This window comes from Xyrauchen texanus, chromosome 19, assembly GCF_025860055.1.
Source record: "Xyrauchen texanus isolate HMW12.3.18 chromosome 19, RBS_HiC_50CHRs, whole genome shotgun sequence".
Classification (NCBI taxonomy): Eukaryota; Metazoa; Chordata; class Actinopteri; order Cypriniformes; family Catostomidae; genus Xyrauchen; species Xyrauchen texanus.
This window is the reverse complement of record NC_068294.1, coordinates 12,122,934-12,139,895: the sequence shown is the minus strand read 5'-3', so window position 1 is coordinate 12,139,895 and position 16,962 is coordinate 12,122,934. Positions and strand designations below refer to the sequence as shown.

The following is a 16,962-nucleotide window of genomic DNA, read 5'->3' as shown; positions in this document are numbered from 1 at the left end:
ATAATTCTAATGATGTCAGAAGCTATTCAGAGGGGCACCTTGCTTGAAGCCCTGACCAAATAACTTGAGTGCACAATCCTTACATGCCTTTCAGACATATCTGTATTCAGAACATTTGATACATAATAAAGTTTCTATAATTGTTTGTTTGGAAATTTTTTTTTAAAGGTATGGTGAAACTGGCAGTATTTAGGTGAATATCACAAAACATGACAACTATATGTCTGGGTCATATTTCACCCCAAAATTAAAATTAAGTTACGGAATCACTGGGCTGTACCAGGTGAGCATGCGCAGATCCTTAAAAATTACATGCACCTGTGAGAAATAAAATGACTACATATTTGTAAATTATTTTTTTGGATTATGGGGTGAAATGTTAACTGGACGTGTTCATGACATTCACACATTTGGTAATATCTCATGTGTACCTGAAGAGCATATTAGACCAAAACATTTATATTTTGCAACATTTTTATTTAAAAATATACGTCTTAAGAAAAAAAAAAAGATCTTTTCAGTTGGCCACATCTTTACCCACTATACAGATATGAAATAGTACATATTACAATACAAAAGGAAAAAGCGGGGTTTGGGGAGAGGTTGCTGAGAAGCATTCATTTTTGCACAAAGAAGTTTTGGGTTGTGACTTGAGGGTGGGGGGTTGTGTTTTGGCCAGAGTGAGCAGCAGGAATTCGGTGTAACCCAAACATAACCCAAAATACATTTTACAGGATTGCAAATGGATTCATGTCTCTACAAAGTAATGGTTTTGTGATCACCTCATAAGCTGATAGTTTAAACAGTGAGATGACAGCATTTGCCAGTATTTCATTGAGTTTTCCCCCACTATATGTCTAAACTATCAGATAAGGATATAAGGCTAATCAGTATATATAATTTTTTCTTTTTTTTTTTTTTTTTGGATGTACAGATGTGCATGTTAAGTAAGCTGTTTTCTTAAGACATGCAAGGTGTTTTTGGAGGAAAGCAAAGGTTGGCATCACGAAGTCGAATACAAAGCAACACCATTTGTTAAAGAGTGGGTGGATGTTCTTGGCTCATAAAATGTTAGTGTAGTTTACATTTTAAAGTCAACAGCCTTAGAAAAATCAGTTTTGGAATGTATATTCTAGGGGTGTAACGATCCATCGATCTGGATCGATGCATCGATCCAATAACCAACGATCCAATGTTGTTGATACAAAGCGTATATATATTTTATATATATTTATTTTAAAGATGTACATTTATTTTAATACTCATGTCAGCCATGTCCGTAGGCATTTCCGTCAGGCGATGAAGCAACCTTATTACATTTCACTTTGAGCACTAGATACGCTTTTCACGTGGGACAAGGATGTGTGCAGACATTGAAGTATCGGCAAATATCGGATTGCAGGCCAAGAGAATCGATATAAGTTCGTATTGTGATGAAACATCCTAGTAAATTCCCAGCTACCCCTCTTGATGTGCTGAAAAGATCAGCTACAGAGACCTACATTCCTTTCGTATTTTTCTTAACAACAGTTATTCAATGTCTTTTGCATGGTTGTGGAATAAGACGACAGAAGTGCTGAACTGTGGATTGGTTCTGAATTAATTTTGATGGTATTACAGTACCCTCTAAAGGACACCCTACAATAACCGGTCTCATCAGGCATGACAAATGTTTGTGTAAAACAGTTAATCATGTCCTATTGCATTTTGTCAAATTTTTTTACTATTATGTAGACCAAAAAAAGTGCTTCGATATGGATGTCAATTTCTCTGATTTTGAGCATAACACTAAAAGCCTCTCCCAGGATATGATTTGATGATGTTTGCTTTTTTCAGCTTTCCCTTCAGCTGTAGCTTGATAAATAATTATTTTCTGCAACAAGGTAAAATGCCTTATTGCGGCACAGATTGTATGGTGTTTCCATATCTATCCCAGTCAGTCGCTGTTTTGTCAAGCATTTTCCTTTGCCGCTAATGGTTTTTGTACCCTGATTCACCCCTGCTACATGGCTCATAAAATACTTCTGGACTTCAATTAGATGCTAACCGGTGTTTGGCTGCCCTGTACCCCTTTGTGCATCCCTGCCCCCTACTCCTGAGTGCAACACAAAGAGCTACTGCAGCAGCGGCTTCTTTAGTTTAATGCTAATGTCTGTCCTCTCAGTACTGCATACAAATGTGTCCTGACCCAGTCTTCCGTCATCTTTTGCATGCTGTCCTGAGAGCTTTACTTAGTCTCACGATGTGTCTCTCACTTTCTTGCAACGTCACTTTCGTGTCCTTGCTCTGATGCTTATCCTCTCAATATTTCTCACATAGAAAAAAAAGAGGCTTTTATGTTGTAAAGGACCAATGGGATCCAGGGCTGATGAAAAATAACTCCCTTGTTTCCATGAAAGAGGAAGGCAGGGATTTATATCTATGTAAGGTCTACTTCTGTACTGGCCAAGAAGGCTGAATCTTACAGGGGCAGAAGTTTACGTGACAGAATATTAAATTCATTTTCCTCAGGCTTAATTGACTCAATGTTGAAGCTGTCAGGTGTGATTTCACTCTTTGCTGCATTCAGGCAGTGTGATGCTAAGCTTATGTGTTTATTTTTAGGAGACAATTGTCTGTGTCCTCTACATTTGTTTCCCTTCCCTTGTCCCTAGAAAGTTCTTTCTCGCTGGTGTTTTCATTATCATAAAGCATACTTTGATGGTCTCTTTCATAAATTATTGGTGCAATGGTCTAAGCAGCATTGTTCTATCACAGTGAAGATGTCAGTGTTTTGAGCCATCTTATGTAGGTATATATGCACAATGATAAATAAGCAATTGTCTCTGGTTAACATTTAATAAATCCCTGCTGAAGTCGGAGTGGAAGGAGCTTATTCAGACATTTTGTCAGAACCAGTGTAGAGTGGATTGGACATGAACCTTTTCACACAAAGTGCTAGGCTTTAAGATTTCAAGGAAGCGGACAGCGTTTATTGAATTTAACCAAATGCAGAAACGGGAAGGCCGTTAAGTGTTCTCATTAGTTCAAATTTAAGTCTTGCTCAAATTGAAAAGATAATTTCTGCCATTCGAGAAAGTCAACTAATGTGAGTGCTTAAATTCCCTGTTCGAGTCTAAATTTCATTATGTGGCACAGTTTTTAACAGTATTTGTTCTCAATTTAGAAAAGGTGAGTAAAAATATGCTTTTAATCCTTCTGATTGCCTTTTTCCTCTCCCCAAAAGTGAATATGTGAGTGAGATCTATAGTGTTGCCTAACGTGAACCATACATATTTTTTTTTTAATCCCCTTTCTTTATATTTGCACTGCTCTGCATATGAAACACTATTTTTCATGGAATAAAATTTCACCATTTATCAGTAGATATGTCATTTTATAAACTGTTGTCCAGAGCACAAGGTTTCAGGCGGTTTGGCTATAGATTTTCTCGTCGTCTCTGTGCTCAGAATACATAGTACACAAACTGGTGATGCAGTGACACATCTCACACATCTTCCTCTGCTGAGGTTGATTGCCCCAGCTTAGATATGAACCTTTTGCAATTGTATTACAAAAATAAATTGATATTTCTCTTTCCTTTTTTTTAGATTCATCCCAGTCACCTCAAGCTTTCATAGGTTTCATAGCTAACAATTTCAAAGCCATATCTTTGACTGAAAAGGGAAAAAAGTCCAAAAGCAAACCCTGCATCTTTAAATTGTCAAATGGTAAACCCATATACAGGTAAACCCATATAAACTATTTATAAATAAATAGTTTATACTTCACACTCTTTGTAAGGCAGTTGCTGACATTTACACTGCCCATACCCATTGATAATCACGAGCGCACCCTCCTCGTGACTGGGCTCGTACTCGTTATAGGGCACCTGTGTTGCCAGGTCTGCCATTGGCTGCCTCTGTTGGGTCCTCATCTGTCGCCGGTTCTGAATGGCTGAGCAATGGCGGATCCGCCGCAGAGTGGGAGGGCAGCATTTTCGTGAAATGTACACTACAAAAATTATGAGAAAGAAGGAAAACAACAGAGCCATCGTTCCAATAATGACTCTCTGGGTCAGCAGTGTGTTGTCAATCGCAGAGTAGTCCTCCGTAACCTCTGCCCCCTCCACTGTCATGGTAGTCGCAAGGGCAGTGCGTGGGGGTTGGGTACTGGTGGTGGTAGTAGTGATAATCGTAAAGCTCCCAAAATCCTCTGCATAGAAGTCTTGCGTAGGAGTCTGCATATTTCCGAACAGGGAGCTTGTGATCTCTGGGAGTATGGCCTCCGTGGTAGTACCGGTCAGTACAACTGGCGCAGAGAAATTTTGGCAAAGTTGAAATCCGTAAACGGCATCCAGTATTTCCTCGCCCTGTGCGTACTCAGGACTGTGGCAGAGGATAGAATGTTCCCATCGACCCTTAAAGGTAATCAGCCAAGTGGCCATATTGCAGATCCTTTTGGTACATTCCCAAAGGTTGCTGGATAGCCCAATAGCATTTAGGGACTTCCACATATCCATGGTTTGGGTATCGAGGCTGGTCAGTTTGTTGTTATCCAGCAGCAGGATCTTAAGGTTGGGCAAAGTGTCAAACACTTCAGGAATAAGTATGTGAATCTCATTCCCAGTGAGATCCAGTTTCTCCAGAGTTGTCCATTTCCATTCCATGGTGGACGTTAAATTGTTGATCTTGTTCCACTGTAGATAAAGGAATTGGAGAGCGACCAGTCGAGGGAAGTGTGCCAAGTTAATCTTGGTCAAGTGATTGTGTTCCAAATGGAGCTCCCGCAGTTTAATTAACCCAGCAAAGCCATTTCGGGCTAGGCTACGGAGCCGGTTGTTGCTCAGGCCAAGGTATTCCAGACTCCGGCAGTCCCAGAATGCTCGAACTGGTGTAGTGCGCAGGGAGTTTGACCGTAGGTGAAGGATCTGGAGCTTCCGGAGCCCATGAAATAGCTCAGGCTCCAACGCTGTCATTTGGTTGAAGGAGAGATCCAAAATCTGCAGGTTGATGAGGTGAATGAAGGTTGTGTTTGGTAGCTTGTTGATGCGGTTAGAGCTCAGGTTCAGGTCCTTGAGCTTGTACAGCCCCTGGAAGGCATCCTCATGCACGGTGGTTATTTGGTTGTGATCCAGGTGGAGCCAGGTGAGCTGAGTGAAACCAAAGAACTGGTCAGGGCTGAGCTCACTGATGGTGTTGTGTCTGAGAGAAAGTCCAAGGGCCCCTTTATCCACACCATCTGGGGGTGCCAGGAGCCCCTGTGTGTCGCAGTAAAACTGCAGGTCTTCACATCGGCATTTCTGAGGGCAGGTTGTGCATGACACAGGAGGGAGGCTCAGTAGCATGCTGATCACACACAGTGCCGCTGGTGCTTGTCCCACCAATGGCCACCTTGAATGGAAACCTGGGTGGGTTTAAAGATAAGAAAATAAACCGGGGGGGAGGTAAATCTGATCTCTGCAGTGCATGGGAAAAAATAGTTTACTATTATACATGCACCTCTCTCTCTCTCTCTCTCTCTCTCTCTCTCTCTCGATCCCAAAAATATTATTAAAAGCGTTTTTTTTTTTTTTTTTTGGCCATTTAACTAAGTTTGAGTTGCACTGATACTTTTGAAAATGTATTATTTATAGTGATTTAAACGGGTATTCAATTCATATGCGTAAACGGCAAGGTTGAAGAAATATCATTTATTAGACTTTTCTTTTTTTATCCCCTATGATGCAGTTTCTTTATTATTGGCATGCAGATTTTTGTAGTGCATTGAAAGTCGGCTTTTTCCTCTGCTGCAAAAGACTGCTCTTTTTATATTACAAGTGCAAGTCATGACTTTATACGGTCCAAAAAAAGGAAAGCATTTTGAGTATATAGATGTTTCTAGAGACCCTGCCAGCCACTGTCTCCCCCCCTCTATTCACTACATTGCCTATTCAGGTCCAGACTCTATGAAAAAAAAGGGCTTACTTACCCATTCTTTTATGTACATCGGAGGCTGCATTCAACTGTTTTTTTCTGCAGACTTTTGGAGCAGCCAAATGGAAGAGAAATCCAAAGGGAAAAAAACCTTTTGAGTAAACACAAAAGGAATCAAGCTCTTCAGAATTAAAGCATTGCTGATCCCCCCCAGTTGAACCAAATTCTGGAATTCCATGTCCTGGGATGCTGTTTTTTCTGGTCTGTCCTATTTTCCCTTTTTGCTATTCAATTCCCAGCTAAAGAAAAGACCAGCATTATTTGCCTTCCAAGAATCCTTAATTTTGAAGTTGATTATTTGCATCCAAAGCGGCACTGCTGAGCAGATTCTCCGTCCCTTAGCTGCCTCTTTTCCATCGCAGTGATGTCAGCTCAATTGGTTAATTGAAGATCACACATTCCTCTTTCATTGCTTGAGGTCCTTCATCCGTAACTTGTTGGTGACGGGCAGAGGCTGCGCTTGCGATGGCTGTTCCATGTGGCTGTGTTGTGTGGAGCTCTCAGCACCGAGGAAGAGAGATGCAGCTAGGGGAGAAGCGGAGGAGAGGAGCTGAGATGTTATTCTGTGCTTTTGTTGCAGCCACTCACTGCTACAGAGTGGTGGCAGGCTGGCGTCGATCATCAGTGCAGTTTCTCTCTTTCTCTCCCACTCGCTCTCCCTCTACTGCTCTCTTTCTCTCTCTCATACGCTTTGGTTTGCTCACTGGCTCGCTCCGTTTCCGCCTTGCACAGTGCTTTTGCGTTTGATTCAAAGCACCCTCCCTCACTTTTTTTTTCCTCTTATTCGTCTCAGTCAGAATATTGATAACTGCAACATGTTGCGGCAGTTCAGTTGAAATTTAACAAACAATCTCTTCGTCTACTTCCTGTCTGGTCAGATTCTATGTCTTGTTTATGTATGTATCGTAACATTATGTCGTCTGTCGTCAGCTGTTGCTTTATTTTTGGGAAAAGGCTGTATGCTTTCTAGCACTAAATTAAATGCTAAAATGACAATGAAAAATTATATTGTTACTATGGACAGGTTTTTAATTTCAAATTTTGTTTATGAATTAAGTTGGCATGGAAAGCAAATACTTAATTTGGTATACTTTGGCTTTCAATTTGATGGCGTTTCCCCTTTTCTCTTTTTCAGGTTTTCAAAACTAAATGCGTCATGAGCAAACCAACGTCATAGGGACCTTTTTTATACTCCTGTGTATCGGTGGTGGTGGTGGTGGTGGGGGTGGGGTGTCAGAATACTGGCCCTAATAGAGCGTTCACACTGCATAGCCCCACAGGAGATTTCACTAAATACTGGACATGCACAACTTGCTGTTGTCTGCATTTGTATCTGCTTTTCTGTCAAGTCTGATTTTATAGTCATTCAGGTCAATACATGGAAAACAAAGAATGTACCTTGATAAGTAAAACAAAGAATGTACCTAGTTAAGTTCTGATAAAAGCCTACATGAACTTGCAGATTGACTTTGGATGTGAAGACATGTCCCAATGGTGATGCCTTGTACACATTAGAAACACTATGCTATTTTTAGGGATGGGTCAGAATATTTTTTTAGAAATATAAAAAACACATTAACATTTTTAATCTTTGCTTTAATTTCACACCCTTTTAAAAGCAATGCCACTTCAGCCATCATCGTTTTTTGAATCTGTCATTTACCCTATTAGATGGCTGCGTTCGTGCATTCAATCTGCACTTTTGGTTTTTTGTTCTTTCACTTTTACTCTGTATACACATCATCTGCAGAAGTCTTTGGCCATTACTTGAGACCGCAGCAAATTATTTGATTCAGTTGCACACTGTCCAACTGTTTTGAATGCTTAAACATGTTTAACCCTTAACCAGCCTAATTATACAGATCTTGCGTAAGACCAACTAGTAATTTCTGATGGTTCAGATTGGAAATGTGTAGCATTGTACAGCCCTAGTTATGTTTTACTTCACCTGTGCATATGGAGATTTGTTGGCAATTCTAAAATTGCTTTTGTGCCATTGAACATCTGTGTTTCTTTTTTTGGGTTGGTCACATTCTAAAATGACCAGTACAATATTGTTTGTGTGTGTGTGTGATTCATTTGTTTGTCATTTCTATCTGTAGGTCATATTACTTTTCTTACAGACACTGTTTGTCTCAGTGTTGTGTAGTCTGTCCCTCTGGGACGTCTAGGCTGAGGAGGACTTTTTTTTTTTTTCGCCAATCCGTGGGAAGATTTGCTCTCACAGCGAGGTTGGCTCTACCTGACCATCATTTATTGTGTGTGAAAACATCACGTAACTAGTGTGTGGAGTCAAATGACTGCCCAATTAAGTAGAGCTGCTTGGAGCAAAATCAATAATGAGAGATCCAAGTCATTTTACACTCAGGGGGAACGTGATCATATAGTTTATATCAGTCACATTTTCTAAGTTGCAATTTAGATGGATGTGCTAATTACATCCAAGTTTTTTTTGTGGATGGAAGTGGTTCATCTCAATAAGCAACGCACCTGAAGTTGAGTGATTTAGAATTGACAGACCCTCACTATTATACTCAAGAATCTGCATCGGCCGTTCTTTAGTGCTTTCATCCGACTGGCACAAAATTAGAAGGGGATTAAGGCTGATGGCGTTCACTTGCCTCCTACAGTGTACCACCCAATGGGTTGAGGGTGGAGGGGGCCCAATAGCCAGTCCCACTGCCATATTTCATTGGCTGTCATGCTTTGCTGCTTGTGCCCCTGTGACGGGCTTCCCTCAGGCTTCTCCCTGTGCTGAGATTTACCTACCCACTGCACATGAGCAATTTGTCTGGGGCATGTGAGTGGGATCCACTCTCCCAACACTAACCGATGTGACTAGAGGTGCTGGTGAAGGGGACGCCTTGATGTTGGCCATTGGCCTCCAAGCAGGTAATTGCTAAAATGAATCTCTGACATCATGCCCGTCATCAACCGCAGATCATTGCAATGGCAAACATGTGAACTCTGTTTGACTCCTGCCTACCTTCCTCTGGACTTTGGCTTTTGTTAAAGGCTGTCTGGCCCGTCGTTGTGAATGGGTTTTAAGATGTAAGGTCTTTGCTTACATTTTAATTCTGGAAGGTTGTTGCTGCGAGAATTAAACAAGTTCAAAAGCTTGGTGCATTGTAACTAATTTTAAGTGTGCAGTTCTCTTTTCTTTGTACTCGCACTGCAGGAGAGCTATTTGTGTCATGAATTATTTCATGGACTACTTAATCCCAGCTCAAGGAAGTGACAGACAAAACTATTTTTCTGTGAAGAGCGTGGATGGATGCCTCCTGACAGTACCACAAGTCACGTTAGTCCAACACAACAATAACCTCCAAAGGGTGGAGTAAACAAAAAAAATCCACAAAGTGTTCAAGACTGAAATGAAACATTTGCCACAGGGGTTATAACCATCCAATGACTCGTGCTGTTTTACTCTCCTCTCTCTGTGGAAAATGTAACTTATCTATTATATCTTAACAAGTTTGTCTTGTCCTTTCAGTTGTCAGATAACTCCCACCTGTTGTTTTTTTTTTTTTTTTTTTTTTTTTTGTATACCAGAAAGCATGACTAGAGCAAGTTTAAATGAGAATGATGAGTCTTTCTAAGTATATTTCCCCTTTTTTTCCACAGGCTGGACACAAGGAGAAGAGTGATGCCCTTAATACGGCCATCGACAGGATGACCAAGAAGACCCGTGACCTGCGCAGACAGGTTTGTACACCACCATCTTTCTGGAATGGAGAGGTCCATAAAACTGTGCACAGATTAATGTGTATTTTGACATGGATGTCAGTGTATGAATACTTTAGTTTTTGTATCTCTCTGATGGGTGAATTTGCACCACATTTAGCCTTTCATTTTAATGTCAGAGTGGCCCAGTTTACCTGAATTCACCCTGTAACATCACAAACAGTCCATCTCTTGATGCATGCCGATTTTAATATGCATATTAAAAATTAATTAATCTAGCCCCAAGGATTTGAGTGATCCATATACTAGCTAAGGAACCTGAAGTCTGCATATTCTTATTTTCAGCTCCGGAAGGCTGTGATGGACCACGTGTCAGACTCTTTTCTGGAGACCAACGTTCCACTGTTGGTATTGATCGAGGCTGCCAAGAATGGTAATGAAAAGGAGGTGAAGGAATATGCCCAAGTTTTCCGTGAGCACGCCAACAAACTGATTGAGGTAGGCACCTGTTTCTGTTGTGTAAAGTGCCAATTACAGTCCCTGGTCTATTGTGAATTTTAAGATCTGAATTAGTTTCAAAACAAATGATGGAACATTATTTGTACTCATCCAGACTGGCTATTCTTGTGTTCAAGGATGGGACACGTGAGCATCGAGCAAAAGGGTGATTTGTAGGATGGAGCTGATTAGAAGTATATTCTTTCGCCTTTGGTTAAGACATCTGCTTTTCTTGACCTCTTGAGTAGGCGTTTATCAGTTAGATAAGCGTTCTTCTCCGGGTCTTTAATTGTGCTCTAATTAGAAAAGGTGGTTAAATAGAAATGTACAGCCAATTCCTGACCATAATAGATTAATGCTGCCTTCACGTGATTATCGTAAATACAAGTTTCCCACTCGGAAGTTGCACGTGAACGAGCCCTCAAATCGTAATTACGACTGGGGAAACTGAGATAATTATGATACGTGGGTTTCCGAGATGGGAGGAGTCATAAACTTTCAACATGGCGGAGAGGAGTACAGTTTCTGTAGTGATTTACATTTTTCTAAATACAGCTAAGTGTTAGCGCTTACCATTTCGGCCTATTCATTTATGTATATCAGCAACCATTTGATGCATGTTGTACATTTGTTACAATGTGAAAATAGCTTATATATTTCACCAAAATTCCATTATCTTCAGCAAGCTTACTGAGTAATTTAGATATGTGTCAAAATAATACCTCCTCAAAAAAGATGTATGACTGAACCTGACAATATCCATGTTTTCTGTTCTTTCCGACAACAAAGTACTAAACGTGACTTGCTCATAATTGCCACTTCAGAATTGCAAAGATAATTCCGATAGCGCATGCAGGCTGCATAAGATATGGTGGGCAGTGGTGGCTCAGTGGTTGAGGCTCAGGGTTACTGACCAGAAGGTCGGAGGTTCAAGCCCCAGCACCACCAAGATGCCACTGTTGGGCCCTTGAGCAAGGCCCTTAACTCCAGGTTGCTCTGTGGGGATTGTCCCTGTAATAAGTGCACTGTAAGTCGCTTTGGATAAAAGCGTCTGCCAAATGCATAAATGTAAAATGTAAATGTAGAAGATATGGGTTAGCATGGATGACCAGAAACCAACAACTCTATTAGGCTGTTTGAAAACAGAGTTTTTTTTTATTTATTTTTTTTAGCCTTTCTGCTTTAAAGGAGAGGAAGTCAGAGACTTTTCAGAGAGGGTTTTGGCATGCTGTGCTTTGAAGTGCTGCATCTCGAAATTCATCCGTATCTGTAAATATTTTGGAATGAAGTCACCACCTTCAACAATACATTTCAAGACAATTACTGTCTGACTTCAAATCTCTTGCTGTAAGCAATGTTCCTATTATTATGCATAATCTGTAGGTCAGATATCCCACCTACTTTCATAAGTAGTTATTGTACACTTGAATAGGGGGAAAACTTTGAGTTCTGATGAAGCACACTGCACACTGATGCAGGAATGGAATAAATTTTAATCGATAGACAGCTTCATAACTATTTATGCCGGCATGTGCCGAAAGGCTCTCTGTTATGACTACTTGATCTGAGCGAGCAAGCCACAGCCTTTTATCTTTTATGCTTCATACTTTTTTGTGATGTGTCAGACAGGAGTCAACAAATGTATATTTTATGGTGCGGGACATATGCAGCAAGGCTCTTGGGTTTACAATGCCATGGTGGGGGAATCACTGCATTTGTATGGACGGTCACAACTGTGAATCACATTTCAAGCTCAGCCAAAGAGTGAAACTCCTCAGAGCCCAAGGTTAAGTGCTGCCTCAGGGGAATCGTGAAACAGCTGGATATCCTGCATCTTATTGATGGACTTCATGGAGAAATCTGCATTGTTGTGTCTGTTTGTGGCAAACTGCATTCAAGACCGATAAATAGACTGCATCTCTTGTGGCGTTTTATTTTCCAGATAGATGTTTTCATGCGGAATCACGGGGGGGTTTATATCTCATGTTCGCATTGGCAGGGCCAGCGACAAGCTGACAGAAATGTTAGCTATTCTCATTAGTTTTTCAAAGCTGTTCATCTTAGTCCCTGTGGTAACACGTCATCCACCGACATTTCAGACTGACCTCTCCCCACAGGGGGCAGGCCTGGCCCTTGGTGTGACACAATGCATACAGAGGACGGACTGGTGAAGGAAATCAAAGTGAAGGCAAAAGGAGGGGTAATGAGTAAAAGCCTTTGAGTCTCACTGGGGGCTAAAAATAGTCAAAGCATAACATGTCTCCAAAACTCACATCTATCTCCCTCTTATAAGTCACATCTATCTCCCTCTTTTCCCCCATCCTTTCATTCACCCCCTTCCATTGCCTACACTTGACACCAGCCAGTGATAGCAACATGTGGATTGCAACCTTAATCCACACACAGATTACACGCACAAAACATGGGCTCTTTTGGAAAATTCCATTTGAGAGGCATTTGCAAATGATTGTTTTTTTGCATACGTGACTTACGTATGCCAAGGTTTGTTTTTCTTGAATATATTGAATGCAAACATTCCATATTTAATAATATGGATTGGATGAAGCCAGTTCAAAATGCTAATAAACACATGTGACTGCACATTCTATAGTAATGTGCTAAGTTGCTTGGCAACGTAAACAGTTAGGCTAATCAATTTCTATTACTTTGTGATTATTATCACTTATACATTTCACTTTTTAGAGAACAGTGGTGCCTTTTATCATATAACTGTTGCTGCTGTTTTATAAAACATTATGCCAAAGAACACACCTTTTCCATGGTAAAATCATAAATGCATGCTGTCTTGTCTTATTTCTTTAGTATAAAACAAATGAATAATTCACTAAGTCTGTAGTCCAGCTGTGTAGAGGTTCTTCAGAATATGCATGACTCTTTTGTTGTCTGCTTTGTATCGTGGGATCGTGGAGGGTAGGTAGTGAGGTTTTGAATATGTAAGTTATAAAAAAAAATTAAATAAAAAATGCATTGTCCAAAATAGCTGGAGCGTATAATTCTTGGTTTGTCTCCAGTATGTTGGCAAGGAAACGTATGCTTGTCCATAATATCTGCATTCATATAGTTGCCTTATGTTACTAAATGAAACACTGTGGGTTGGAAATTATGTGCCATTTATGGAAATTCCTTTGTTTGTCAATGACTTTCATCACTAAGAAAGTTTAATACATTTTTGACAGGCAGTTAAGACTTGCCTTGCAGCAAGAGCTTAGTGGAGGGAAACAATTTTAACCTCTTAACTTGGTGCTTGAATCAGCTCTCATCATTCAATATGTTTGCAAAATTATTCTCAACTTTTGTAAACGGTTTATTTAAAGTTCTTAAGTACACACATACAATGTGGATTTCATTCTTAACCTGTAAATTGCGAGAAGCTGTGCTATGTTGTGAATATCGTCAAGGATTAAAAATGGATCAAGGACTTAAAACGAACAGAATTATTAGTAAAACGTAACCGAAAACCTGAACAAAGTGATTTTCAATTGTTCTGGAGTGAAAAAGTTATTTTTAAATGCTGAAATCCAGTTTATTTTGTTCAGATATTTTTTTTTCATGAAACTAAACGCCAAAGGGTAATTTTGGAATTACACCACTTCATATTGCCTGAAGAAATTAAACATGCTTTTAACCTGAAGAAAATTGCTGCATTACACATTTCTTTGCCTAATTGTCCATTGTGGATATATTCTGTGAATGAAGACCTTTTTTTAACAATTTTGTGTAATTACTACATATACATGGCTAATTCTGATACAAGGAAAACATTATTAGATGTAAAAGGTACTTCTCAGTTTTTTCCAAGTCTTCACTGAATTATTGTTAGGTATGATTAATACAGATTTAATGTTGTCGGGTTTTGACTCGGAAGCAGATCTTTAATTAAAATGTTATTTAATTCTTAATGCTTGTTAAGATTTTGTAATGAATCGTTATTTTATTTTTTGTTTATTTTGAAGCATGTGGCTTATTTTGAGCTTGTTTTTCCAGACCAGATTGCTTGTTTCTCTTGTGAGATCTGGCCATGCTGCAATTGGTATTTCACCCACCCTTTAGTGCAGAGTACTGTAATTTTAAAAAGAACGTTAGTAACCTTTCTTTTATTTTGTTCTAACCAGTCGCCATTTGGAATGTAGGCTGCAGAACTTTTAAACCAGAATTAAAAAATTCAGTTTTTGCTCAATGAACCAAAATGAAAACATTTTTAGTCCCTGAATATAGTCACGATAAGAGGGCATATTTAGACATGACGTGCAGCAAGTCTTTCAGCAGCAACCGTGACCCTGATCAGGATATAGAATGACATTGAGTACCATATTAAAAAAAATTATTGATAAATGTTATTGAATAAATATTAACTAAATATTAAAGGGATATTTCTCACACATGTACTTCAGATCACAAAATGAGATTTGGCACAATTTTGGCCTCATTCACTTTTCCCATACAGTCAAAGTAAATGGTGACTGAGGCTAAACTCTGTGTTCCATTTAAGGAAAATTAAATGGGTTTTGAACAATACGAGGGCGTATAAATTATGACAATTTTAATTTTAGTGTGAACCACCTGTTTATGACACAATAGTTCACCCAAAAATTTAAATTCTGTCATTTCCTCACGCCATCCCAGATGTGACTTTCTTCTGCACAACACAAAGATTTTTAGAAGAATATCGCTGCTTTAGAAGACAGATTAAACCACTGGAGTCTTATGGATTGCCTTTGTTTTTATTGGAGCCTTAATGTTTGGGTCACAATTCATTTGCATTGAATGAACCTACAGAGCTGAGATATTTGGGTTGTGCAGAAAAAAGTCTTGCAGATTGTAAGGGGTGAGTAAATGATGAGAGGTTTACATTTTTTTTGTGAACTATCCCTTTAAAGAAACAGATTTTCATTAAAGTATTATTTTAAGTAAATGTATGAGGTGCCATCTTTTCGCTAGAATATACAGTCTTATGTAAAATTACATTAACAGATGATCTCTATAGGTGCTGCACAGTGACACATAATAGCGTAGACAGGTGTTTACATCATAGCTCTTTATGTATCATTTTGCACACCAGGAATGCTGTATTGTCCAATCATCTATTTTGTTACATATGCATTGTAAATTATTCCTGAATCTATGATTTATTTTATTTAATGAATACATTTTTGTAGAAATGATAGTCTGATTCTACCCACTTTCCACAAATAAGTGAGATGTAGGCATATTGCTATTTTTCTCTTGAAATTAAATATATAGAAGTTATTGCTGTAGGGAGGCTATTTAATTTTCATTACAATGAAGTAGGGCTGGGCTAACTATTTATCAGAAAAAAGTAATCTACCGATGATAAGCTTTTGAGTATTTTTCGATATTTAACCTATGTACTACATTTATTTTATTAGGTGTGTGTTGGAAAAAATGCAAGTAGTTCAGCAAAGTTATACGCAAATTAGTTAACTGAATGACAGTCAAGAAATGGCTAGCGTCTACCTAGCCCTGCTGTCACGTATACCAGCTTGCTCTCCGGCTAATATGATATCATTGTGTATCAGACAAAACAGCACTGACAGTTCAGAACAGCAACTATGACATCACCATTGCTGGTTATGTACTATTTAGTTCATAACTGTAACATCTGCTAATTTTTTTGACAGGCAAGGAAGTCTTTCCGTGGATGCAATGACATTTAGGCTACAGCTATTGTCGTGTTGCTGACACGCGTCGGGCCAAAACCAAGAACAGAGTCAGAAACTTAAAGAATGACCATAAGAAGAGTCAAACGTCCACTGAAGATGATGAAATTGTGGCGAAAAGTGAGAATAGAACGCGTCGGATAATAACAGTTTAAAGACCGAAGATGCCGAATTTACTCTGTTCTTGTATTAAAATTATCACAGGTGTGAAGTATTTTTAAAGAAATTCCAGAGTAATGTAACAAAGCATACTGTTACCCATTTACACAATCATGAATTTTAAATCTTAAAGTTTGCTAGATTTATGCTGCTAAATAAGGTTCTCACACTAGCCAATCTGTTCTGTGCCAGAGCACGTTTGACCCCCAAAATCCAGTTCGTTTGACTAGTGTGATCACCCTGTACCATGTCCGGGCACGAAATGCTGAACCTTGGCATGGTCTGCTTGAAGTGGTGGGCACGGTTCAGTTTGCTCAGGCACGGTACGCATCTAGTGTGATTGCTAACCATGACCGAGCAATGAACTCGAAACATGACGTCAGTGATGTGACTGGGTAAAGGGATCACTTTGGTCTACGGTGTGCAGCGTTTACTTGAAATTCCGGTGGACAAGAGTATACAGAAACATCTGGATACAGCACACAAGAATTACGAGATATTTGGTAACATTTGCGCCTATCTTTGTGCTCGTGTATACCAAAGAACCATTGAGCAATGACATGACAAGCTGAAAAAACTGCGGGTTCATTAACTGAATGTATGGAATGCACTCCGTAAATCTGGTAGCTCGATGGACGAAAAGGTTAAATTCCAGTGAATGCTGTCAACAATTAGGCATGTGAGAGGGCCTTGTGTCACCGTGCCCCAAACGACTCAAAATAAGCCACAAAGTAAAGTTACAATGATGGACTCCATTGTGCTTGGCGAGATTATCATAACAAAAAGTCGCATCGTAATGACTTGAGCGTGCTCGGGCCCGGAACGTTGAGTGCAGGTGAGTGGGGAGGGGGGCCATCGTTCTTGGGCACAGTACAAGGCAATCGGGCCTAGTGTGAAAACTCTTGAGACCGTAACATCACGGTCTGCGAATAGAGTCTGTTGTTGGAGGCCTTTCTAGTAACCTGCAT

At 39.6% G+C, this 16,962-nt stretch overlaps 2 protein-coding genes across 2 annotated transcripts in view; one reads left to right on the top strand and one right to left on the bottom strand.

Moving 5' to 3' along the window:
• LOC127659690 (catenin alpha-1) overlaps window positions 1–16,962 on the top strand; it is a 116,810-nt gene that overhangs the window by 53,470 nt on the left and 46,378 nt on the right. Inside the window, exons 8-9 of the mRNA XM_052149625.1 lie at window positions 9,579–9,659; window positions 9,984–10,136. Coding sequence (XP_052005585.1) covers window positions 9,579–9,659; window positions 9,984–10,136 — 234 coding nt within the window. The remainder of the gene's footprint in view (window positions 1–9,578; window positions 9,660–9,983; window positions 10,137–16,962) is intronic.
• On the bottom strand, window positions 506–6,525 carry LOC127659692 (leucine-rich repeat transmembrane neuronal protein 2-like). The gene is made up of 2 exons (XM_052149626.1): window positions 5,950–6,525; window positions 506–5,385 (listed from the first exon to the last, which is right to left on the bottom strand). The coding sequence occupies exons 1-2, from the start codon at window positions 5,951–5,953 to the stop codon at window positions 3,761–3,763; spliced, it is 1,629 nt and encodes a 542-aa protein (XP_052005586.1). The 5' UTR covers window positions 5,954–6,525; the 3' UTR covers window positions 506–3,760.